This window comes from Rhamphochromis longiceps, linkage group LG3 (genome assembly GCF_057381845.1).
Source record: "Rhamphochromis longiceps isolate RC_006_pf linkage group LG3, R_longiceps_female_GT1.1, whole genome shotgun sequence".
Taxonomy (NCBI): domain Eukaryota; kingdom Metazoa; phylum Chordata; class Actinopteri; order Cichliformes; family Cichlidae; genus Rhamphochromis; species Rhamphochromis longiceps.
In genome coordinates, this window is record NC_140559.1 from 29,155,371 (window position 1) to 29,180,476 (window position 25,106).

General features: G+C 46.0%; 2 protein-coding genes across 4 annotated transcripts; one reads left to right on the forward strand and one right to left on the reverse strand.

Annotated features, from left to right (window-relative positions):
• Positions 1–135: 135 nt before the first annotated feature.
• LOC146673869 (tripartite motif-containing protein 16-like) lies at positions 136–6,296 on the reverse strand. Of its 2 annotated transcripts, XM_085393232.1 has the most exons (2): positions 4,738–6,295; positions 136–193 (listed from the first exon to the last, which is right to left on the reverse strand). In XM_085393232.1, exons 1-2 carry the CDS (start codon positions 6,204–6,206, stop codon positions 136–138), a joined length of 1,527 nt encoding a protein of 508 aa, XP_085249358.1. In that variant the 5' UTR covers positions 6,207–6,295. The 2 variants fall into 2 exon arrangements, with proteins under 2 accessions (XP_085249358.1, XP_085249349.1); XM_085393223.1 differs by lacking the exon at positions 136–193 and having other exon boundaries at positions 3,628–6,296.
• Positions 6,297–17,659: 11,363 nt separating this feature from the next.
• LOC146673870 (E3 ubiquitin/ISG15 ligase TRIM25-like) lies at positions 17,660–23,599 on the forward strand. Of its 2 annotated transcripts, XM_085393171.1 has the most exons (2): positions 17,660–19,459; positions 19,813–20,032. In XM_085393171.1, the coding sequence occupies exons 1-2, from the start codon at positions 18,904–18,906 to the stop codon at positions 19,899–19,901; spliced, it is 645 nt and encodes a 214-aa protein (XP_085249297.1). In that variant the 5' UTR covers positions 17,660–18,903; the 3' UTR covers positions 19,902–20,032. The 2 variants fall into 2 exon arrangements, with proteins under 2 accessions (XP_085249297.1, XP_085249289.1); XM_085393163.1 differs by having other exon boundaries at positions 17,660–23,599.
• Positions 23,600–25,106: the final 1,507 nt, after the last annotated feature.

A 25,106-nucleotide genomic window follows, 5' to 3' on the forward strand; every position in this document is an offset into this window, starting at 1 on the left:
CCGCTCCCCTCCACTACTCTCAGGCTACCTAGCAGCAGACGGCTGTTAGCAGTCTCCATTTCCAGCCTCCACCGTTAACTCGATGAGAAACACCCACGAAAAAAACTCCTAAATGCGCACAACTGAAAGGAGAAATCACCACAGGAGTGACGCAACGTGAGCCCACCGAAGTGAAGCACCAGGCGGTTGGCTGAGTGCGCGCACACGTTAATAAGTTGTTGGAGATTTAAAGCTAAGTGCAGCAGCAGGCCAGCGCGGCTGCATTGTTTTGACTGGGCCACGGTCCACTGGTAAAGTTACGGAAATGTGGACTGTTAGTTCCGGTTATTACTCTGCAAAGTAAAAGCATTTTACTTTTTTAATTATAAGTCTGTGATGCTCGATTAAAACTTTAATTCACCAATAATTCGCTTTAATTCAATAATAAATAATGTCCAGCAGGTGTTCTGACAGTCAACCTTTACCAAAGAAATTCTAAGGTATTTTATTTTGAAGGTCACCACACGTTGTTTACCTGAAGGATTTAAAGCGCTCTGTTGGATTTAAAGAAATCAATTCTAAACAGCGCCACAAAGCGACACGAGGCGAAATCTACACTCTGATTATAGTTACAAAACTGAGTCACAGTTATATTGCCTTTATTATTTTTTCGGAAGAGGGCTAATTAATAGCAAATTAACTGTACATTATATTTTTGTCTTTTTATCTTTTGCATTCTTCACCAAATAACCTTTCATGTTCATCTTTATATAATCTTCAATAAAGCCATATTTAAAATTATATTCACATTTGTTGACTGTATGGTATAAGGCAAGGCAGGGGAAGGCAAGTTTATTTATATAGCACAATTCAACAACAAGGTGATTCAAAGTGCTTTACAGAGACATTGAAAAACAAATTAAAAAGCATGATTTAAAATTGATTAAAAAAAACAGTAGATACAATCAGAACAGTAGATAAAATCAGTAGTTAAAATATAAGTTTTGAAATTTAAGCTTAAAAGTGTGGATTTGGTGTTTTAGTCAAATGCAGCTGAGAACAGGTGAGTCTTCAACATGGATTTAAATAAACGGAGTGTTTCAGCTGATCTGAGGCTTTCTGGGAGTTTGTTCCAGATATAAGGTAAATGGCCTGTATTTATATAGCGCTTTACTAGTCCCTAAGGACTCCAAAGCGCTTTACATATCCAGTCATCCACCCATTCACACACACATTCACACACTGGTGATGGCAAGCTACATTGTAGCCACAGCCACCCTGGGGCGCACTGACAGAGGCGAGGCTGCCGGACACTGGCGCCACCGGGCCCTCTGACCACCACCAGTAGGCAATGGGTGAAGTGTCTTGCCCAGGGACACAACAACCGAGACTGTCCAAGCCGGGGCTCGAACCAGCAACCGTCCGATTACAAGGCGAACTCCCAACTCTTGAGCCACGATTGCCCCATATGGAGCATAAAAGCTGAATGCAGCTTCTCCATGTCTGGTTCTGACTCTGGGAACTGATAAAAGACCGGATCCAGATGACCTGAGGGATCTGGAAGGTTCATACTGGGTCAGGAGGTCACTGAGGTATTTTGGTCCTAAACCATTCAGAGCTTTATAGACCAGCATCAGAACTCTAGTTTAGGTCTGCGTCCATCACTACACCCAAATTTCTCACCTGGTTTGTATAAAGGTACAGTTTAACTGTGTCCACTCCATCCAGGCCTTATGACTTTGTATGGAACTTTTATTTAAAGAAAACAAAGCAAATAAATAAATAAATTTTACAACATTATAAAATAGTCTGACAAAAATAATGATCTTTGTTGTTACTATAAAACAACACGTACTACCAAAATTGATATCATAAACACACTGAAAGCTCTCTGACACACAGAGAGAGAATTTATTCAGGACCTTCTCTCTTTGCCTGTTTATATATAGGTAGTCACTAATATTCTGCTTCCAAAGACTGAAAAGAAAATATGCAGACATGTAAGGCATGTACAGGCCAGCTAGGATTGGATGGTGACTTACAGAGTACACACTCCAGATTTCAGCAAGAGAAAATAAAGACACAATAAGCCAGGTTCTCGGCCATAACTTTCCTAATGAGGCAGAGGACATAGGTCAGAATAGCGATATGCATGATCCAGTTTCTGAGAAGGACAACGGTATAGAGCATCAATCAGAAGACAGACACATCTGATGAGCCTGAGGAGGAAGTCTCAGGTGCTCAAGCTGCTCCCACCCCTCGTGAAATGTGCAAATCCTTAAGCGATAAAGTGTCTTAGAGCTCAGTATATATATAGCTTCTATATTGGCTTCCCTTCATTGGCTTCCTGTTAAATCCAGAATCGAATCCAAACTCCTGCTCCTCACATACAAGGTCTTAAATAATCAGGCCCGGTGTTATCTTAATGACCTTGTAGTACCATATCACCCCATTTGTGCCCTTCGCTCTCGCTCTGCAGGCCTACTTGTTGTTCCCAGAGTGTTTAAAAGTAAAATGGGAGGGAGAGCCTTCAGTTTTCAGGCCCCTCTTCTGTGGAACCAGCTTCCAGCTTGGATTCAGGAGTTAGAGCCCCTCTCTAGCTTTAAGATCAGGCTTAAAACTTCCCACCCCTTGGTAAACCTGGTTCTGCTGGAGGTTTCTTTCTGTTAAAAGGGAGTTTTTCCTCGCCACTGTCACCAAAGTGCTTGCTCATAATGGGTCATGTGACTCTTAGGTTTTCTCTGTATTCTTTGCATTATTGTAGGGTCTTTACCTTATAAAGCTTCTCGAGTTAATTGTTGTTGCATTGTTGTATTAGGGCCACATTAAAAAAAAATATTATGGGTCACATTGAAAATAAAGTTGCAGTTTTGAGATTCAAATCGTAATTCAATTTAGAAAAAAAGTCAAAATCTGGAGATTACAGTTGTTTTGAGACAAACTGCAATGGTTGCTCTACCCTCTGAGTTAGTGAAGTTGTGCTTCAGAATCAGTTTTAGTAACAAGGCAGGAAACGGTTTCTCTTTTAGCACATAAACACAGTGTGGCAATCAGCATCAGGGCCTTGAGAAGAAGGAAGGAAGTAGCGTACAAATATTTCTTTACTGTACTTGAGTACTTATTTTTCTGACGTTTTACTTTCTACTCCTTACATTTTCAAAACAGACTCGTCAATTTAGGTTTAACACCTTTAAGGGTGAGTTATTATTTTGTCACTGCAGGCCTCAAATCAAACCGCTTTGAGGTTAAACAGTAAAAGCTTTATGCTGAGAAATGTGTGATATTATACCAAACTCCTCGCCTTCATCTGTTTGAAGTTTCTCACTCAGAACATCCTTAAAAGCAGCTACAACAGATGCTGCTGCCTTGGTTTGAAGACATCTGACCCATGAATACTTAGAAAATCCATCTATACATGGCAGTAATATCTTACATTATCATTATCTGCACAATATTCACCCATATCAGCCAAATCAGCCTCAAACTGTTTGTCGAGTCCACTAATCAAAACTCTGTTTCTGGGAAAATGTCTTCTTGCTGGTTTATGAATTGTGTAAGTATCTTCCCAACAAAGACCTCTCTAGCTTAACAGGCAACACTGAGTTGTATTTTATATTTTTTATTATTTCAACAACTTTACAGGACAAATTTACATGCAGGACAGAGACATTTCTGCCTCTGTCACTCAAAAAGTGTACAATATATTTGTTTTAACTTTTAATCATAATAACACAGAAATAAACTTTTTACAACGAATCATCCATCAGTAAAAATCTATTCCAATACAACATATTCAACATTCATATAAAAAAAAAATTCCAACTCTTTTTTCTGAAGCATGACAAATATTTCTAGCTGTTTTACTCCGCTATGCACATTAGTCTTTGTTCTTGTCATGTCTGTGTTTGTCCACCAGGTGTCTCCCTCAGCTCATTTTCTCCAAATCAGAAGCATCAGATTTGTGGAGACGCTCTGCCTGCCAGACACAGCTCAGGCCTGTATCATTTAGTTTTGATATTTACATGTATAAATGATCAAATGTGAATAGATTTTCATACGAAAAAGGACATTAAATGTCATCACTTTACATACAATAATGATAATCTAATATCAAAAACCTTGAGGATTCAATGTTTTGTTACATTTTAAAAGTTCAAACCTCAAAGACATTAAATTTACAGTCATATATGATCAAGGAAATCAACAATCTTCACATTTCAGAAACTGGAAGCAGCTTTAAATGTGACTAAAATAATGATAAAACAATCAATTCTCTAATCATTGACTAACTGATGAATCACTGCAGCTCCAATATATTGTTGCATTTGACAACCCACTACAGCAACTACAGAATAAAACCACTAACCAGACTGATGACAGATTTCAAACATGCTGAATATGAAGAGTAGTATCATTTAAACTCACATGATTATCAGCCATAAGAACAAATTCAGATTTATATTGATGTAAGGTATATAAATGTAAGTACAGTTTGAATCAGTGCAATATTATTTTCACACATCAATGGACCACTGAACTTCTCAGCTTCTAAAATGTAAAGACTACACCAGCTCTGCAGTGGCTCCAACTCCATAAAGGTAAAGTCCAGCATAGAGCGGCTGAGTGAATGTGGTCTGGACTCTGTGGAGGAGAGTCATGGTTTCAGAGACGCTGTAGAAAGACAGAATACCTGCTCTGTGATCCAGGTACACTCCTACTCTGGAGGACCGAGGACCTGAGAGGACAGTTTGGACAAAGTTGTGCCAAAATCTATAACCGTTTGTGTACCAATATAATGACCAAGACTTGTCATTGTATCCAAAACCACATTCTTTGTCCCTCCCTGCTCTGCTGATATTCTTGTATGCGACTGCAACACCAACTCCTCTCCCTCTCCACTCCACCTCCCAGTAACAACGTCCAGTCAGACTCTCTCTACTCAGGACCTCTTCCCATCCAGTGAATCTGTCTGGATGATCAGAATAAGACTGTTCTTGTTTCATCAATGTTACTTTTCTGTTCCCCTCAGATAATAACAGACGTCTGTGAGTTGTGTTTGGATCCAGTGTAATGTCACGTGAACATTTTAAGAATCCAGCTCTGGTCTTTGGCTCTGCTGGTGACAGTAAAACATCCTCTTCAGTGACTGTCAGTGAGATGTTTGTCCATTCCTCTCTCAGAATGTCCTGTAGTTTATCTCTGGTCTCTGACACAGCTGCTGTCACATCCTCAAAGTAGCTCAGAGGACGAATATTGATGCTGGATGAGTGTGTAGACTCACTGAGTGCTGACAGTGAGGGGTAGTTGTGTAGAAACTGGTTGTGATCCTCTGTGTGTGAGAGCTGCTCCAGCTCGCCGTCTTTCCTCTTCAGCTCAGCGATCTCCTGCTCCAGCTTCTCCTGAAGCTCTTTGACTCGACTCACTTCAGTTTCCTGCTGGGATCTGACCTGCTGCTTCACATCAGAGCTTCTTTTCTGGAGGAGACGGATCAGCTCAGTGAACATCTTCTCACTGTCCTCCACTGCTTTATCAGCAGAGCCATTGATGGCCTCCACCTCCTGTTGAAGCAGCTTCACATCTTTCTCTCGCTCCTGGATTCTCTGCTGGATGTTTAGTCGTCTCACCTCGACCTCCTTCTGCTTCTCAGTCCTTTCTGCTGCAGCTGGGACTGTTTCATGGCCTTTATGTTCATCCATTGTGCAGAGATAACAGATACTCTGCTGATCAGTACGACAGAAAATCTTCATCACCTCATCATGACGAGAGCAGATGTTGTCCTGGAGCTTCTTGGAGGGGGCCACCAGCTTGTGTTTCTTTAATGGAGCTGCATCATAGTGAGGTTGGAGGTGTTTCTCACAGTAAGAGGCTGGACAAGATAAACAGGACTTGATGGCTTTCAGTTTCAACCCAGTGCAGACATCACAGGCCACATCTTCAGGTCCAGCATAGCAGTGATCAGCTGGAGCAGCTTGGAGTCCAGTCTTCTTCAGCTGCTCCACTAAATCTGCTAACATGGTGTTTTTCTCCAGGACAGGCCTCGGTGTGAAAGTCTTCCTGCACTGAGGGCAGCTGTGGATTCCCTTCCTGTCCTCTCCATCAAAGTGGGATTTAATACAGTTCCTGCAGTAGCTGTGTCCACAGGTTGTAGTCACCGGATTTATCAGTAGATCCAAACAGATGGAACAAGAGAAGGTTTCTCGGTCCAGCTGAACTCCTTTCTGCGCCATTTCTCCTCTCAGTGTCAGTGACTGTGTGAGTTTATCTTCGTAATAACTGAAACTCGTCTGAGCTCTGATCTCAAAAACCTGTATTTCTGCAGTGAATGGAGCCTGTCAGCTCTTACATGTCACCACATGTTGGTTACACCCATCTTCAAAGTGCAGATCTGAAGGGGAGGGAACGAGGAAACATTTGGAGAGAGAGGAGTTCCTGTGTTTAAGCAGGAAAAAGAGGATTTTCAGGCTGTGCTTCATTCCAGGAAGAGGAGCAGTTTGAGAGTGATACTGTCTTTTTAACCCAGGGGTCGGCAACCTTTCTGATGATGAGTGCCATCTAAAATTCCCTCACAAGTCAACGTGCCATATGATTGCAAGAGCAATAAATTTAATAGACTTAGAGACTTGGACTTAGAGCTTTTTATTGTCGTTGTGCAGTTTCTTGCACAGCAAAATTGGGCAGCTGGACCCAATGCAAAAGTAAGAAGAAGAGAAACCAATATGCAACAAGGGGGGGGGGGGATAAATAAATAAAATAAAATAAAAAGCATATATGAGAGTGACACTTTATACATAGTGTATGTGCAAGAAACATTGAAACAGAAACAGAAACATAAATAAAATGTCCATTATATAATAAATAAAAAAGTATGGAGAGGCCATGGTCATTTTGCGTGGAGATGGTACTTCTACCAGAATATTTCACGGGACTGAAAAATATTGCACACACCAAGCATATTGCACATGGGCCAAACATATTCCACAGAACATGGAAATACTGAGATATTGCACATAGATGATCAACAGCAGTGTCAGGGTGGATGTGTTGGGGAAGTCTGTACACACTCTTAGTTTGCATTAAGAGTTCTGAGAGCCCACGGGAAGAAGCTGTTCTTTAGTCTGTTGGTTTTGCACCTGATTGATCTGAGCCCTTTTCCAGAGGGCAGGATGTTGAAGAGGTGGTGGTTAGGATGGAGGTGGTCCTTTATAATTGCCCTGGCTCTGGAGAGACATCTTGAGCTGGCAATTAAGTCCAGGGAGGGGAGTGGACAGCCGATCACCTTCTCTGCAGTTCTGATGACCCTCTGTAGTCTCTTCTTGTCAGCTGTTGTGCAACCAGCATACCACACAGGGATGGCGTGCACCAGCACACTCTTGATATTGGCACGGTAGAAGGACACTAGGAGTTCAGTCTGCAGCCTGTTCCATCTCAGAACCCTCAAGAAATGGAGGCGCTGCTGGGCTTTCTTTACTAGGGCTGATGTGTTTGTGGACCAAGATAGGTCCTCAGATATGTGGGTGCTGTAAGGGTGTGTTTTAACTGATGAAACGGTGCCATACTCAGGCTCGGACATCTGATTGCTGCCTTTTACAAGCTTTATTGCACAAGTATAAGCTAACACCACTACAGTAACTGTGCCTTTACAGAAGCGAGGTAATCAACTGAAAGACACTAAATAAAACAACCATACAAGAGTAATAAAGCAACCCTATTAATGACAGTACAGTTTGGTAATAGTCATGTTTATAACTTTAACACGTTTTTAATCAACACAGAAAGTCACCAGATTTGATCCCCACACCAAAGAGTCCACAGTATGTAAGTATTTCTCGGGTAGTCAGGGGGACGAACCACATCCCTCTAGCTACTTTACTGGCAGTAACACCACCAGCCTCCTTACGTCCCTGTGGAGAATGGTGGAATGACCTTCAATTATGTCTGCATGAACTGCTCTTGAAGCCATACAACTAAAAACTACACCCCAGACTTTTTTCTTCACTCGTCGCCTTACTGAGTCTCTGACAAAATACGGACCAAACAGGTCCAAAGTAGTGTATACTCGAAAGGGGCTGCTGGTGTAATGCATACAAGAGGAAGATCACTAATCACCTGAGTGCATAACTTGGCCCTATACTTTCTGCAACTTATGCACGAATCAATCACCTTCCATACAATCCTGGAACCTCGATTTATCCAGCCTCTTTGCCTCATTCGAAGAAGGGTGGCAGAAACACCTTCATGGTTGCTCAGCCATTGCCAGTGCCTGTTCTGGCCCCGAGGGTGAGGGCAGCCGTGACTCAGCTTTCTCCTGCACCCGTACCTACTCCTCAGGTGGGACTGGCTGGTCTGCCATATCACCAGTGCCGGTCCCTGAGGTGTGGGCAGCCAGTACACAGCCTACCTCTGCACCCGTACCTACTCCTCGGGTGGGAGCAGCTCATGTCTGGAGGAAGCCTGCACCCGTTCCCATGACCACTGTAAGCGTAAGCAAGTCTGTCCAGCCATCTTCTTCGTGTTCAGAAAGCTCAGAAGTGTTAGCTCAGCCTCTGTCACAATTGCCATCGCTACAATAGCCCCTACAATATGTATTACAGTCCCTTGCTCAGTCATTAGCCCAGTTCTTAGCTCAGGCATCAGCTTTCCCACCACTTCATACTCCAGTACAGCACCCGCTAGCTCCGTCTCCTGTGTCCCCGCTAGCACAGTCGTTAACTCCGCCACTAGTTCCATTTTCACCTCAACCATCACTTCAGTCTCCCTCAGCCCAGTCTGCCGCTAAGTCTCCCTCAGCCCAGTCATCAACTCAACCACCAACTCCACTCTCACCGCAACCACCACTACAGCCACTAGTTCAGTGTCCAGTGTCACCTGCAGTGCAGTCCCCAGCTCAACTGCCTTTTGTTCTCTCTCCTGCCCAGGTGCCACTAGCTCAGTCTCCTAAACCTCCATTGCAGTCTTCAGTTCAATCCACTGTGCCAGTTCAGTCTTCAGTTCAGTCCCCTAGTCTGTTGCACACTCTCCCACCTGGTCGGCTACACATTCAGCCAGGGGTCCCAATACCCTCTGGCCCTGCATCTGCTCCTGCTGGAAGCTCGGGTGAGCCCGGCCAGCACTTCCTCGTCTCCGCCGGGGGGTCTGGAGAGCCCGGCTAGCACTTTCTCGTCTCGCTGGGGGTTCTGTTGAGCCCGGCCAGCAACCTGTCTCCGCTGGTCTGGTCCAGCCTCCGAGTCTTCGTCCTTGCCAGCAGCATCGCCGTCTGCAGCATCCGCAGCCGTCACGCTGCCGTCAAGTTCAGCCCCTGTGTCGTCTTCCTCATCTTCGGCTTCTGCCTCGCCTGGTCCAGCCTGTGCCTCACCTGGTGCTGCGGAGGCCACGCAGCCTCAACATCGTCGGTCATCTGCCAGGCCGCTTGTTGGGCATCGTCGCCACTGTGGATGACCTCCTGAACGCTGCCACTGCCTTCCGTGTGGCCGGTTATCGGAACTGTTTGCCCGCCGCCTTAGTTGCTGTCCGCACGGTCGGCCCCCGGAACTGTTTTCCCACTGCTGCCATTGCCATCCGCAGGATCAGCCCCTGGAACTGTTTCCCTGTTGCCGCAGTTGCCATCCGCACGATCGGCCCCCTGAATTAGTTGTAAACTGTTCTCTGTGTGCCAGTGCTTTCTTTTTTTGTGCACGTTTTGTTTTTGCCCTCTTTGTGCTCCTGTTTTTTGTTCCATTCCAAGCCCTCCATCCTGGACCCCCCTGCCCGCCCTGGTTGTTTTGGGACTGTTTTTGTTTTTCCTGTTGGGCTGTCTGGAGCCAGCCCTTACGGAGGGGGTACTGTCACGGTCCTGGGTCGGACCCAGTGTTTTGAGTTTCTTGTGTCTCGGAGTTTTTGTATTATAATGTGAGTTCTTTGTTGCCCCAGTTTATTCTATAGTCTAGCGTCTTAGTTTGGCTTTCTTGTTTTCTGTTTAGTAGCTGCCCTCTGTGTCTCTTTGTTGTGTTTCTTAGTTGCTCTGTCTCCCCTAGTCGAGTCTGCGTCTGTGCTACTTCCTGTTTTACTTTGAAGGTCTGTGTCTCATGTGAGTGTATCCTATTTTTCTTCCTTGTCTCATCAGTTCTGATTTCCCCCAGTTGTGCTCTCCTTCTGTGTCTCATTGTTGTCATGGTTCTGGGTCAGTGTTGACCCAGCATTTTGAGTTTCTTATATTTTGGTTTTATTTTTGCATTATGGATTATTTTCTGATGTTCCGGTGCTTTGTTTATTATTATTATTATTATTATTATTATTATTATTATTATAATTATTATAGATCTGTTTCAGTTATTCTTGGTGAGGGATTAGCTCTTAGGTTGTGTCTCGTGCACACAGCCGAAACATGACAGGTTAGCCTGTGAGACTTTGAAGGCAGTTGATAGGTACAGACAGTACAAGTAGAATGTGGCTCAGGCAGTGGCTCACAGTTTGGAGAGCCATGGAAAAAGTCTTTCAGATTCGAAGAGATTCTGGCAAACCATCAGGCAACTAAGGATGAGAAAATGGTGCTCTACCTGCACTGTGTATAGTGTGGGTGAAGTGCTACTGACTTCGACTAAGAACATTGTCGTGCTGTGAAATGAAACTGGTAAGTCTCCCATAGAACAAGTAGAGTCTGGGAATGAGGGGGATAGCTCATCTAACTGCAGGGGTGAGGTCACCCTTAAACACCTCTGTGAAATGCACTACACACAGGGACACACACACACAGGTCTTTGTCTCCAGAAGCCACATTTATTTATAGCGTCCTGTGTTATGACCGGCCACAGTCTGACAGCTGTCGGTCTCAGTTGATTTCCCGCTCCTCCTCTCCTCTCCCGTCTCACTATAAAAGGGAAGGAAACCATCATCAGTCCAAAACGCCATCAGCTGTTCTGACCTGTGTCTGCAGCACCGCCCGGTTGAGCTCACCGCACCACTCCTCCCCTGCAGCCGCGCCCGGGACCACACCTCCGCCACACACCCCCACCGCCCGACTGAGGCTGGGGAGCTGTCCGGCCGAACCCCCCCCCCCCCGCGAGCGAGAGAAGAAATCGGCCACGGCCATCTGCGCCCCCGGCCTATGGACCACCTTGAACTTAAAGGGCTGTAAAGCCAGATACCACCGGGTGATCCGGGCGTTGCCGTCCTTCATGCGGTGGAGCCACTGCAGCGGGGCGAGGTCCGAGCAGAGAGTGTATGAGCGCCCCAGGAGGTAATAGCGGAGGGAGTCGACCGCCCACCGGATAGCCAAGCACTCCTTCTCCACAGTGCTGTACCATCTTTCACGCTCTGCCAGCTTCCGGCTGATGTAAAGAACGGGACGGTCGGCCCCCCTTACCTGCTGGGAAAAAACAGCCTCCAGCCCCCTGTTTGAGGCGTCAGTCTGCAGAACAAAAGGGAGGGAAAAGTTAGGAGTGTGAAGCAGCGGCTCCCCACAGAGAGATTTTTTTACCTGCACAAACGCCGCCTGGCACGGCCCCGTCCACTGAACAAGATCCGGAGCACCCTTTCGGGTAAGATCGGTCAAGGGGCTGGTCAGCTGTGCAAACCCCGGTACGAAACGGCGGTAGTAACCTGCGAGCCCCAGAAACCGTCTCACCTCCTTTTTAGTCTTGGGGCGCGGGCAGGATGCGATAGCTGCCGTCTTCTCCACCTGTGGATGCACCTGCCCGCCCCCCAAGTGGTACCCCAGATACTGCACCTCCCTCCGCCCAACCGCACACTTCTTCGGGTTGGCCGTGAGCCCCGCCCTCCTCAGGGACTCCAGGACCGCGGCCACCCGCTGCACATGCTCCGCCCAGGTGTCGCTGTGGATGATCACGTCATCCAGATAGGCGGCAGCATATGCAGCGTGTGGACGCAGCAGCCGGTCCATGAGGCGCTGAAAGGTGGCAGGGGCTCCGAACAAGCTGAACGGAAGCGTAACGAATTGGTACAAACCGTACGGAGTGGAGAAGGCCGTTTTTTCCTTGGACTCGGCAGACAAGGGAACCTGCCAGTAGCCCTTGGTTAAATCCAGTGTCGTGAAAAAACGGGCCATGCCCAACCAATCCAGGAGCTCGTCGACCCGGGGCATGGGATAAGCATCAAAGCGTGACACTTCATTCACCTTGCGATAGTCGACACAGAACCGTATAGACCCATCCTTCTTCACCACAAGAACTATGGGGCTACACCAGGCGCTGTGCGACTCTTCTATCACTCCCATTTTCAGCATTTCAGCCAATTCCATCTGAACAATTTGCTGTTTATGCTCAGGAACGTGAACGCGCCGTCACGCCAGGCGTTTCAAAATGGTGCTCAATGAGAGACGTTCGGCTGGGCAGGGGGGAGAACACATCAGCAAAACGCTGTTGTAACGCGACAACGTCCGCTCTCTGGGCCTGTGTGAGATGGTCATCACAAGGGAGGGAGGCGGGGATGATGGAATTTGGTACCTCCAGCCCCAACTCATCTCTCTCCTTAACCAGGCTTACCAGAGAAGCGGTTTCAACCTCTCTCCACCTTTTAAGGAGATTGAGGTGATAAATCTGCGTGGCCCCTCCCCTGTCCGACCAAGCAACCTCATAGTCAACGTCCCCGACTCGCCATGTGACCACAAAGGGCCCTTGCCACTTGGCGAGCAACTTTGAGCTAGAAGAAGGGAGTAATACAAGAACTTTGTCTCCCGGTGAAAATTGCCTGAGTCTAGCCCCTCTGTCGTACAGGCGTTGCTGACGCTGCTGAGCCTGGAGCAAATTCTCCCGTGACAACCTCCCCAAAGTGTGGAGTTTCGCTCTCAGGTCCAACACGTACTGAATCTCATTCTTGGCGGGGCTCGGACCATCCTCCCAGCTTTCTTTAATCAGGTCGAGCACCCCACGCGGCTTCCTGCCGAACAGCAGTTCAAAGGGAGAAAATCCCGTGGAGGCCTGGGGCACCTTCCGCACTGCAAATAACAGAGGGTCTAGCCAGCGATCCCAATTGCGTTCATCTTCTGTAATGAACTTACGAATCATGGACTTTAAAGTCTTATTCAGCCGCTCCACCAGCCCGTCCTTCTGAGGGTGGTAGACGCTGGTCCGAATAGATTTAATGCCCAGTAATTCGTACAGTTCCTGCAGTGTACGAGACATGAACGACGTGCCCTGGTCAGTCAGTATCTCTTTCAGGATTCCGACTCGGGAGATGACCTGAAACAGTGCCTGCGCCACACTCTTTGCAGAGATGTTGTGCAGCGGGACTGCTTCCGGGTACCACATTGCATAATCCACCAGGACTAATACAAAGCGGTAGCCGCGTGCACTCCGATGAAACGGCCCGATGAGGTCCATACCAATGCGCTCAAACGGGACCTCTACGAGTGGAGCGGGCGCAAAGGCGTTTTTGGTATGGCCGGCTGATTAACAAGTTGGCAGTCCGGGCAGGACGTGCACCAGCGGCGCACATCCGCTTGGATGCCCGGCCAATAAAATCAGGCCGTTATTCGCTCCAGAGTTTTTTCGTATCCCATATGCCCTGCCATGGGGTTATAATGAGCCGCTTGTAAAATCATTTCTCGGCGGCCCTGCGGCACCAACAGCTGGGTGTGTGTCTCCTCCGTGCGAGTGTCACGACTCACTCGATATAGCCTATCTTTTAATAAAATGAAGCGCGGGTAGGTCCGCACGGCTTCAGGGCGCACCACGTGACCATCAATCTCAATCACCTGGTCAAAGGCTGAGCGTAGGGTGTCATCACGAGACTGCTCCAGTGGGAAATCACTCGTGGGGGAAATTTCCGGAGCCGGCGGGGCCTCCCATGAAGGACCCGCCGTCTCCCCCTCCCCGGAGTCAGTGTCGGACGACCCCGCGTCACTGCTGAGCGCCGCGCAGACACTACACGCTACTAACAGTCGTGATCGCATCCCCGCATACTGCCCTAACAGGTGATGAAACCCCGGCCAATTCGTGCCCAGAATTAGGGGATGCGACAGGCGCGGGCTAACCGCAGCCGTTACTCTATGCGTTTTGCCCTTATACTTTAATAACAGCGGCACCATGGGATACCTGTGAACATCACCATGAACACACTTCACCTCCACCCATTCTGCCTCCAGCAATGCCCCGGGGCAAACCAAGCCTTGGTGCACGAGGGTCTGCGTACAGCCCGTGTCCACCAAAGCATGGCGTATACCCCCTCGAGTCCTTACCGGAATGCTGTACGTTCCTCCTGGACCGGGAGAGGGTGCTAGGGCACCGGTGACGCGGAACACCTGCCCCACTTCCATCAGAGGACAGTCCCTCCTCAGGTGTCCCGGTTGCCCGCAGTTCTAGCACTCCTGCCCCAGCGTCTGTGCTGCTCTCCGTGGCTCAGGGGCGGCACCGCTCATTTCGGATCCCTGGGAAGGCACAAACGAAGCAAACGGATTAGTGGGGCTCAGCGCCAGTGCCTGCTCTGCCTTCCCTGGCGCAGGTACCCGGCGCCTCGGTGCCGGCACTGGGGCTTGTTTGCTCGGTCTCCGGCCGCCGTCCCCGGGCTCCCCCGCTCTAGCGGCAAGGTGGTCCTCCGCCAACGTTACTGCGACCTCCAGACTCACAGGACTGTGGCACCGGACCCATCTTGCCGTCTCCGCAGGCAATCCCTCCACGAACTGCTCCAGCACCACCTTGTCCACCAGCAGCTTCTCTCCCTCTGACGATCCCGGCTGCAGCCAGCGCACCGCTGCATCGTGCAGCTTCCGGGCCCAAGCAAACGGCCGATCCTCCGCGGCCAGCCGACAGGCCCGGAACCGCCGGCGATGAGCCTCAGGGGTGAGTCCCATCCTGTCCACCACCGCCCGGCTCACGTCCTGGAAGCTGCCCCTCGAGGTCGGCGGCAGACTCAGGGCCGCCGTCTGAGCCTCCCCCGACAGCAGAGGAAGCAAACGCGGAGCCCACTCCACCTGCGGCCACTGGCAGGCCTCCGCCATGACAAGAAAAATCTCCAGGAAAACCTGGGGGTCATCCCCGTCACCCATCCGGGGCATCGCCACCGACAGCGGGGGGGGGGGGGGGCTTCGGCGGAGCAGCGGCCCCAACCAGCTGCTCCAGAACCTGGGTCTGCCGGTCCACCTGCTCCTGCAGCTTAGCCAGGTGAGCACGCTGGGCCGCCGCCTGGTCCTGGCTCATCTTCGCCACCCCCGCCAGCATCTGCGCCAGGAAGTGCAAAGGCTGGGCGGGCGGCGCAGCCTGTGGGTCAGACATCCCCACGCCAGCTGGGTTTGGGCACCACTTGTGAAATGCACTACACACAGGGACACACACGCACAGGTCTTTGTCTCCAGATGTCACATTTATTTATAGCGTCCTGTGTTATGACCGGCCACAGTCTGACAGCTGTCGGTCTCAGCTGATTTCCCGCTCCTCCTCTCCTCTCCCGTCTCACTATAAAAGGGAAGGAAACCATCATCAGTCCAAAACGCCATCAGCTGTTCTGACCTGCGTCTCCAGCACCGCCCCGTTGAGCTCACCGCACCACTCCTCCCCTGCAGCCGCGCCCGGGACCACACCTCCGCCACAACCTCCTTGGTGGCAGGGCCCCTGGGGAGGATAAAGTTTGCCCTGAGTCCCTGAAGGCTCTGGACATTATAGGGCTGTCTTGGTTGACACGCCTCTACATTGTTGCATGAAGATCAGGTGCAATACCTCTGGATTAGCAGACCTGAGTGGTGGTTCCCATCTTTAAGATGTGGCACTGGAGGTTATGTTCCAACTATAGGGGGATCACACTCCTCAATCTCCCTGGAAAAGTCTATGCCACGGTGCTGGAAATGAGAGTCCATCCATTAGTCGAACCTCAGATACAGGAGGAACAATGAGTTTTTCATCCTGGCCGTGGAACACGGGACCAGGTTCTTACCCTGACTTGGAGAAGGCATTTGATTGTGGCCCTCGAAGTGTCCTGTAGGAGGTGATTCAAGAGTGGTCTCTGGGCCATTGTTACGGGCCATTTGATCCTTATACAAGTTCCGGTGGGTGATAGATTCTCACAGGACTGCACTTTGTTACTGATTCTGTGTGTAATTTTAAAGGACAGGATTTATATGCATTTTCAAGTGGCTGAAGGTTTTAATTTGGGTAGTCTCAGAATCTCATTTCTGCTTTTCGCAATTGATGTGGTTCTGTTGTTCATCAGGTGATCTCCTAATGCTTGCACTAGAACAGTTCACAGCCAAGTGTGCAGTGGTGGGACTGAGAATCAGCACCTCCAAATCTCAGGCCATGGTATTCAGCCGGGGAAAAGAGTGGAGTGCTCACTTTGGGTCAGGGACGAGTCCCTGCTCTAAGTAGAGGAGTTTAAGTATCTCGGGGTCTTGTTCACGAGTGATGGGAGAAGATAGCTGGAGATCGACCGACAGATTGGTGCTGCGGCTGCAGTGATGCGGGTGCTGTACCAGTCTGTTGTGGTGAAGATGTAGCTAAGTGTAAAAGTGAAGCTCTCAATTTACTCACAATTATTTAATGTATTTCTATGACCATCGTGAGTTTTTCTTTCATTGACCGAAGGGTACCAACAATTTTGTCCACATTTAGGAGTACATATACACTAAGTTTATTGTTAATTAATAAGAAAACTCCAGATGATTCCATTCTGAGCTGAAGAAGCTTCTGATAGGTTAGTAGAGTTCATGTGAGTAAATTGGTGGCACACCTGTGGATGCATATAAGGCAAAACACAGAGCCTGTGTTTTGATATAAACCAAAACACCAGGAAAAGAATTGTGGAGCTCCATAAGTGTGGCTCAATTTTGAATACAATTTGGTGCCATTTACAATTAAGAAATACAGACAGTTTCTCTCTTTATTCTTAAAGTTAATAAATGTGTTTTTTATATTTATCAACCTAAAAAAATAAACAATTAGTCTGATTTGATGTTACAGTTAAAAAAGTGTTTGTGTTTTTATCTGAAGATTATGTAAATATCTGATTTCAACTGTATATTTGATGATGTCGGTGTTTGGCTTGATTATCAGCACAAAGAGGGAAAGAGAGGAACAGAGAGGGAGATGGAGAATGAGGACAGAACAGAGATGGAACAAGAGCAGGTGAGACACACATGTTAGTCAAACGGTTGTTTACCAAAAGTATCACCGTATCATAGGTACTCATGTATCTCGTACCTAGTGTTTCTTTTTAGGTTTGTTATTTTTCAAATTCTATATTTATTAAGTTTTGCAGGCTTGTTTGCACAACAAGGCTAAATAATTATATAAACTTTTCTCAATCTAAATAGTGGACTTTGGTAGAATTAAAAAAATAAGTGTAGTGCAGGTCTATGATGATTTTTAGTGCTACTATCATCTAGTTTTGATTCTGGTTCTGTCTTGGTTACTGTTGTAGTCCTGTTTTAATTCCGGATCAGTTCTGGGTCTGGTTGAATTGGGCTTTAGTCCTCGTGTCTTGATACAGCCCTGATTTTGTTCTGCATTGCTGCTTAATTAAAAAACTAGTTTAAGGTGTCCTGCATATGTGATATATATTTTTCCCTATATGAAGTCATTCTTTTTTTAACAAAACTCAAAACAGAGCCTATTAATCTTTTAGTCATTTCCAAACCCCCCCCCTCCCCCCAATCCCACATGCATACTACCCTTTAGGGCTAAGCCCCGGGTGTATCAAATGTCTGCCTGTCGGATTCAAATATTGGGGATGGATACAAGAGGAAAAACCACAATAACAACACTGGTCCGGCCGGGTTGAGTCAAACGATGATTTTAATGATCACACGCGTGGGAGATGGACACCGTACGCAGACAGCATCAGATCTCAAAATGGTGGAGCATTGCTCAAACTCTTATAACCTCTGGTTCTCCCACCTTATCATAAAAGCCTAAACATTCACATGCTTTCTCTCACACAGCGCCTAAGCTACGACCTTGGCTCCCTGTTTATCTGCTCCTGCTGAGATGGGGCAGAAAACTCCAGTATGTTCTGTTCTCTTCTAATCAGACAAATAAGGCGATGACTTTCTGTGAACAGTATTTCTTATAACTCAGCAGTATAATGCATCATAAAACAACATCATTCATTCACAATAAATCAGCAGTCTAATGTAATGCAAATCAGTTTAACAAATGTAATAGTTATCAGCTTCTTCTAATTCAGGAGAATAATGCAAACTAAAACTATATAATAATTCACAATTTTTAATTAGGGGTCTAACATGGCATAAAATAATATTATAATCCCACACTCTCCAGCCATTTTTGGTTTAAAGACCTTACATCTTCTTTGTCCTTACATCGTATGAGCCCCCACTGAAATATGAGGAACTCTGACACTCAAGAAAACAACAAACAATCCTCCTGACTAACAAAAGAAAAACAACTATTATTAAAGGCTTAGTGTAGTGTGGCAAAACCTTTATTAAGTTGTTTTCAACAATGTTATGTTTATGTAATAAGTCCCTCATGTTCCACAGGTGGTGGCCTGCCTTCTCCCCCCCTTTGTTGTGTGTGGAAATAATTATGCTTACGTCTGTTCAGAGTATTTTCTGTCGTGCTTTGCTGAAATTCTTTGTTCTTGTTTTTATCTGATATATTTAACTTTCTTTGGGTTATCATTAGTTACTAATGATAGTAACTAATGGTTATCGTTAGTAACTAATGGTTTTCATTAGTTAGTAATGATAACCATAATTTCTTTGTACACCATTTGTCTGCTTTAAACTGCTCTTCTTCATAGATTCAGTTAAAGCCTGAAAGCTCTTCCCTTTTCACCTTCTTTCTTTCACCTCTTCTCTCATTTGTCGTTCCCTCCCCTTCAGATCTGCACTTTGAAGATGGGTGTAATCAACATGTGGTGACGTGTAAGAGCTGACAGGCTCCATTCACTGCAGAAACACTTGTTGTTGAGATCAGAGCTCTGTGTGAGTTTCTCTTCCTTATAACTGAAACTACTCTGTCACTGACACTGAGAGGAGAAATGGCGCAGAAAGGAGTTCAGCTGAACAGAGAAACCTTCTCTTGTTCCATCTGTTTGGATCTACTGAAGGATCCAGTGACTACAGCCTGTGGACACAGCTACTGCAGGAACTGTATTAAACGTTTCTGGGATCAAGAGGACAGGAAGGGAATCCACAGCTGCCCTCAGTGCAGGAAAACTTTCACACCGAGGCCTGTCCTGGAGAAAAACATCGTGTTAGCAGCTTTAGTGGAGCAGCTGAAGAAGACTGGACTCCAAGCTGCTCCAGCTGATCACTGCTATGCTGGACCTGAAGATGTGGCCTGTGATGTCTGCACTGGGAGGAAGCTGAAAGCCATCAAGTCCTGTTTATCTTGTCCAGCCTCTTACTGTGAGAAACACCTCCAACCTCACTATGATGCAGCTCCATTAAAGAAACACAAGCTGGTGGCCCCCTCCAAGAAGCTCCAGGAGAACATCTGCTCTCGTCATGATGAGGTGATGAAGATTTTCTGTCGTACTGATCAGCAGAGTATCTGTTATCTCTGCACAGTGGATGAACATAAAGGCCATGAAACAGTCCCAGCTGCAGCAGTAAGGACTGAGAAGCAGAAGGAGCTCGAGGTGAGACGACTAAACATCCAGCAGAGAATCCAGGAGCGAGAGAAAGATGTGAAGCTGCTTCAACAGGAGGTGGAGGCCATCAATGGCTCTGCTGATAAAGCAGTGGAGGACAGTGAGAAGATGTTCACTGAGCTGATCCGTCTCCTCCAGAAAAGAAGCTCTGATGTGAAGCAGCAGGTCAGATCCCAGCAGGAAACTGAAGTGAGTCGAGTCAAAGAGCTTCAGGAGAAGCTGGAGCAGGAGATCGCTGAGCTGAAGAGGAAAGACGGCGAGCTGGAGCAGCTCTCACACACAGAGGATCACAACCAGTTTCTACACAACTACCCCTCACTGTCAGCACTCAGAGAGTCTACACACTCATCCAGCATCAATATTCGTCCTCTGAGCTACTTTGAGGATGTGACAGCAGCTGTGTCAGAGACCAGAGATAAACTACAGGACATTCTGAGAGAGGAATGGACAAACATCTCACTGACAGTCACTGAAGTGGATGTTTTACTGTCACCACCAGAGCCAAAGACCAGAGCTGGATTCTTAAAATATTCACAAGAAATCACACTGGATCCAAACACAGCAAACAGATATCTGTTATTATCTGAGGGGAACAGAAAAATAGAAGTAATGACACAGAAAGTGTCTTATTCTGATCATCCAGACAGATTCGTATATTATTGGCAGGTCCTGAGTAGAGAGAGTCTGACTGGACGTTGTTACTGGGAGGTGGAGTGGAGAGGAAAACTGGTTTATGTAGCAGTTGCATACAAGAATATCAGAAGAGCAGGGCGCTCAGATGAATGCAAATTTGGATACAATGACAAATCTTGGGCATTACGTTGTGAAAAGGACAGATGTAAATTTTTCCACAATAATGTCCAAACTGTCCTCTCAGGTCCTCGGTCCTCCAGAGTAGGAGTGTACCTGGATCACAGAGCAGGTATTCTGTCTTTCTACAGAGTCTCTGAAACCATGACTCTCCTCCACAGAGTCCAGACCACATTCACTCAGCCGCTCTATGCTGGACTTTGGCTTTATGGAGATGGAGACACTGCAAAGTTTATTAAACTGAAGTAGACAGAAGTCATTGCCAGAAAGTTGCTGAAAACATGCTTTAGTTTCCAGTTTCCCTTGTCTCTTGTTCACACAGAGATCACATGTCAGTCGCACTTTATCTTTGCTACTTTGACATCTTATTATTTATTATCTAGTTAATGACTGACTTTGTTTGAGGGGCCCTCCATCTTATGTGTGTTTAGCCTCCATGACTTTAGCTGTTGAGGTTGTCACTGTTCACGATGATTTTCATTCAGCTAAACTGTTGTTCGTGTTCATGAAAATTTAAATTTCTGTGCCAGAAATGTTTTGTGACTAGTCATTGGTTTCATGTTTGAAGAAAAAGCAGGTTCTGTTTTTATAACTATTGTTAACTGTATCATCATTATTCTTACTTTTAATATTAGAAAGGAAGGAAACAGATGCAAGGATGCAGTCATTGTTGATCTACTTTTAGCAAACATCTGCAGCGTTTTTATAAAAGAAGTTCAATCAGGATGTTTCCTTTAATGGGCGATCGTGGCTCAAGAGGTGGGAGTTCGCCTTGTAATCGGAAGGTTGCCGGTTCGAGCCCCGGCTTGGACAGTCTCGGTCGTTGTGTCCTTGGGCAAGACACTTCACCGGTTGCCTACTGGTGGTGGTCAGAGGGCCTGGTGGCGCCAGTGTCCGGCAGCCTCGCCTCTGTCAGTGTGCCCCAGGGTGGCTGCGGCTACAATGTAGCTTGCCATCACCAGTGTGTGAATGTGTGTGTGAATGGGTGGATGACTGGATATGTAAAGCGCTTTGGGGTCCTTAGGGACTAGTAAAGCGCTATATAAATACAGGCCATTTACCATTTAATAAATGCAGCTTGTAGATACAGTTTGTGGGATAAAAAGGGGATGTTTTTGTGTTTTTGGTCTCATTATTTTAATATGGCACTATTAGTCCATTAGAATCAGATAATCAGCTTTGCATTAAACATGTATTGAAGTTTTTGACCTTACAGTATCTTTTGCATTACAGTGATTGTTATAACTTTAGATTGATCTTTTCCTTACAGGTACCAGAATAATAATATGATCTTTCATTGCAGGTGTAACCATGATCATCTTATACATATTGCAGTTTGTTGCTCATTATAGAGTTGTGCTCAAGTTAATCAAGGGTTAAAAGCTACAGTCAGCGCGATGTCTGGCTGATCTATGGAGGGGAAAGGCTTTGAGCTTAGAAGGCCGCACGCGCTTACACAGCACTTATACGATGTTATTCTTGGTGATCTTGTGCTTAGTTATGTTTCCTGTTATGTTTTAAGTAGTGGTAGCTGATCAAGCAATATTCATTTAATATTATATACTTGGTTCAGAGCAGTATACACTGATCGTCTTAATCAATGTGGAAGTCCTTGTAGCTGCAATGTTGTGTCTTAACAGGGGACAGATGGTTCCAGGAGACGGGGGCAGTCAGCGTCTGCCCTCTGGAAGGAGATAATGTTATTTTCTGTGTTAAATAAAACTGTCAACATCGATTGTATCACACCTGTCACTACGCATGAAGGGGCGTTCTAATACCCTGATTTCATAAAACTATGGAGATGTGTTTTTTGAGATGAGATCTGAGGCTGTCTGCATACAGTGTCCATCTCCCACGTGTGTGACCATTAAAATCATCGTTTGACTCAACCCGGCCGGACCAGTGTTGTTATTGTGGTTTTTCCTCTTGTCTCCATCCCCAATTTTTGAACTCGTAACAAGTTTCACAGTTGGAATTGGTTTATTTTCGTCTCTAATCATGTCTTTAAATATTGATGATTATAATTATTCAGACTATAGATATATTTTGTTATATAAAATATATTAATAAACTTTATGTTGTTCTCACAAGTTGGGAATCTGGAATTGTTTTATTAACAAATATTTGAATCTAAAATTGTTATAATTTATTAGTTTATTTTATTTCATATGTATTTGATTTTGTAAAACCTCTGCATGTCTTTCAGAATGGAAACACTGATACAGACAGTTTGCAGCTTGATACTCATGTTTGTGCAAATGTGGAGTCACATGATCACTCTGCTGTAAACCCGTGTAGTCAGTAGATGGTGCTGTTGGACTGTGTTTGTCTTTGTGAAGTTAGGATGTACTTAGTTTAACACAGAAATATGTGTACGAGTTTTAGTTTAATTAATTATAACTGTTATATAAACCTACAGACGTGACATGAAACTAAATGTTATTTCTTGTTGTTTATTTCCTCTTCAGAGCAAAGCTCAATGCACACTCACAGATTACAAAGACTGTAAAACCTGTACTGTGCCCTTCATTACTGTGCTGTGTAAATATCTGAGCCAACTAAATAAATGACTGGACTGCATTTGATTGACTCCTGCTTGTTCTGATTGACACCCCCAGAAAGACACAACACAAAGAGCTGCAATACGTACCAGTTATCAATATTCTGATCGGCTGACCTCCATTCCTATTCTCTTTGCCTTCAACCACACAGACCCCCTAACCACCCCCTGTCCCCCTTCAGCTACAAGTGCGAGTTTTGCATCACATCTCTCTTAAGAAGTGCTGCAAAAGTCAAAGCACAGTGTGTGAATTTGTGATTTCAGAGGAGGCAGTCAAGCTGTCAGGGCCGAGAGGCCAGCGTGAAAGTGGACCCACAAGCAGACTCAAGGCACGGCTGTTTGAAACTCAGCCTGATTTCATTAAATACAGAGATAAAGAGCTGTAAAATGTGACAAGGAGGATGCTTCTGAGAAGCTGGATCCACTGTGACAGAGGAAAGCCTTATTATTTCCAGTGCAGGTGAGTTGTACTGCAAGGTTGCTTCCTTAGCAGGCTGGCTAATCTGGGTTTTGAAGGGAGGGAGATCTTTTCTGGAGCGATGGATGGTTGCAGTGAGTAGGAAAGCAGGCCGGTGGGTTCCCAGATTCTCCACAGGAAGGGACGGCTCCTGACAGGTAAGATTGGGATAGGCAGTCGGTCGGAGGGAAGGACCAGTGTCACAAGAAATCCAGATAAGAGCGGAGTTGAGTGGATAATGATCTGTAGGTGCAGGGAACTGGAGACAAAAAGAAGGCGAAATTAAACAGGGAAACACTTGGAGCAAGTAGAACATGGAGGCCGATTTAAAACTTCACCCACAGGCAGGGCCTGAGTTTTGAAAAGAGTAAGAAAATATTCCCCAAACAACACCAACACTCCGGATCATGACACGAGCACTTGTATTCACTCATCTGAGAGGTTGGAATAACAGAGTTGTGGTTCTAAGTAGTAAAAATAATAGATAAATATGAAATATTTAAAAATTGCAAGTTTGCAGCTCTAAATCTGCCCCAGGGCAGCTGTGGCTACAACTGTAGCTTGCCTCTGTAACGCAATCTGTACTTACGCCAAACCTTTAATGCGTGGAAATCAGGACTGTTGACCTTGGGCAGTTCACTAGGTGTTGGTGTCATCAATTTCACCCCGATGTTTAACCCAGAATCACAGTTTCTCTAAAAATAGGTTACAAGAAATCAAATGTATCCCAAATATCTATATCCTGTCAGAAGCTAGTTTCGTAAAGGAGATTGGTAGTAGCTGCTCCACCACAGGAACAATAAGGCTTCCAGCACACAATGGACACCACACTTACTTAACATAAACACATTTATTAGACACAATTTTAAATAATAAACCCTTCTTTTGTAGTGTCTTTCCACTCAGTGTCATAAGAAAAATAAAATAAATAAATAAATAAATAAAATCAAATATGTATCCTTTAAGGTCCTTTGGCCAAAAGAAAATCACCTGAGCTCAGGGAAAAATAAAGCGCATCGTTGGGGCCCTTTGAATTGTTCCTACCGCTCTGTTGGAACGGTGTAGCATCCAATAATAGCATCCAGCAAGCAGCAACGACCATCTATTTGCCAGGACGGTTCGGCAGAGTCATCAGATGAGGACTTCCACAAGGCAGTTCATCCAGTAGGATCCAGGGCACCAAAAGGGCAAACAAACCAGCCTACACACAAGTGTGCAGAAGAATTAACTAAAATGTTCATAAGTCTCAGTACCACTGACTCAGTGTCCATGTCACTAATGGCTTATTTAACAGACTTACCATTATAATAATACAGGTTTGTCAAAATAAAAATATAACAGAACATAAATGCTGTTAACAATGATTATTAATGCTGTTCTCTTAGGCATAACATAATAACACTGTAACTGACCTCGTGTCGGCCGCCATTTTAGGACATTAGCTAGGCTCACTTAACGGCTAGCTTGCTAACAGTCAGCCAATAACACACGTTATACAATATTTAGCCTCTTTCTTAACAACATGACAGCGGTAGATTTGATACCTCGCTGCAGTATAATAAGGCACAAAACATTTCATACGAACATGAGCTGCACGCTAACTCACCAGAGGAGTTCGTGTAATGGCGAATGCTGTCGGACTCAGCTCCGCTTCACGTTTGTAACTGCTACAAGACTTTTTCCCGAATTTCCAGCTCGTAGAGGGCACGAGAGCAGCATGCGTATGGAATCAGAACGATGCCACCTTGAAACGAAACCGAA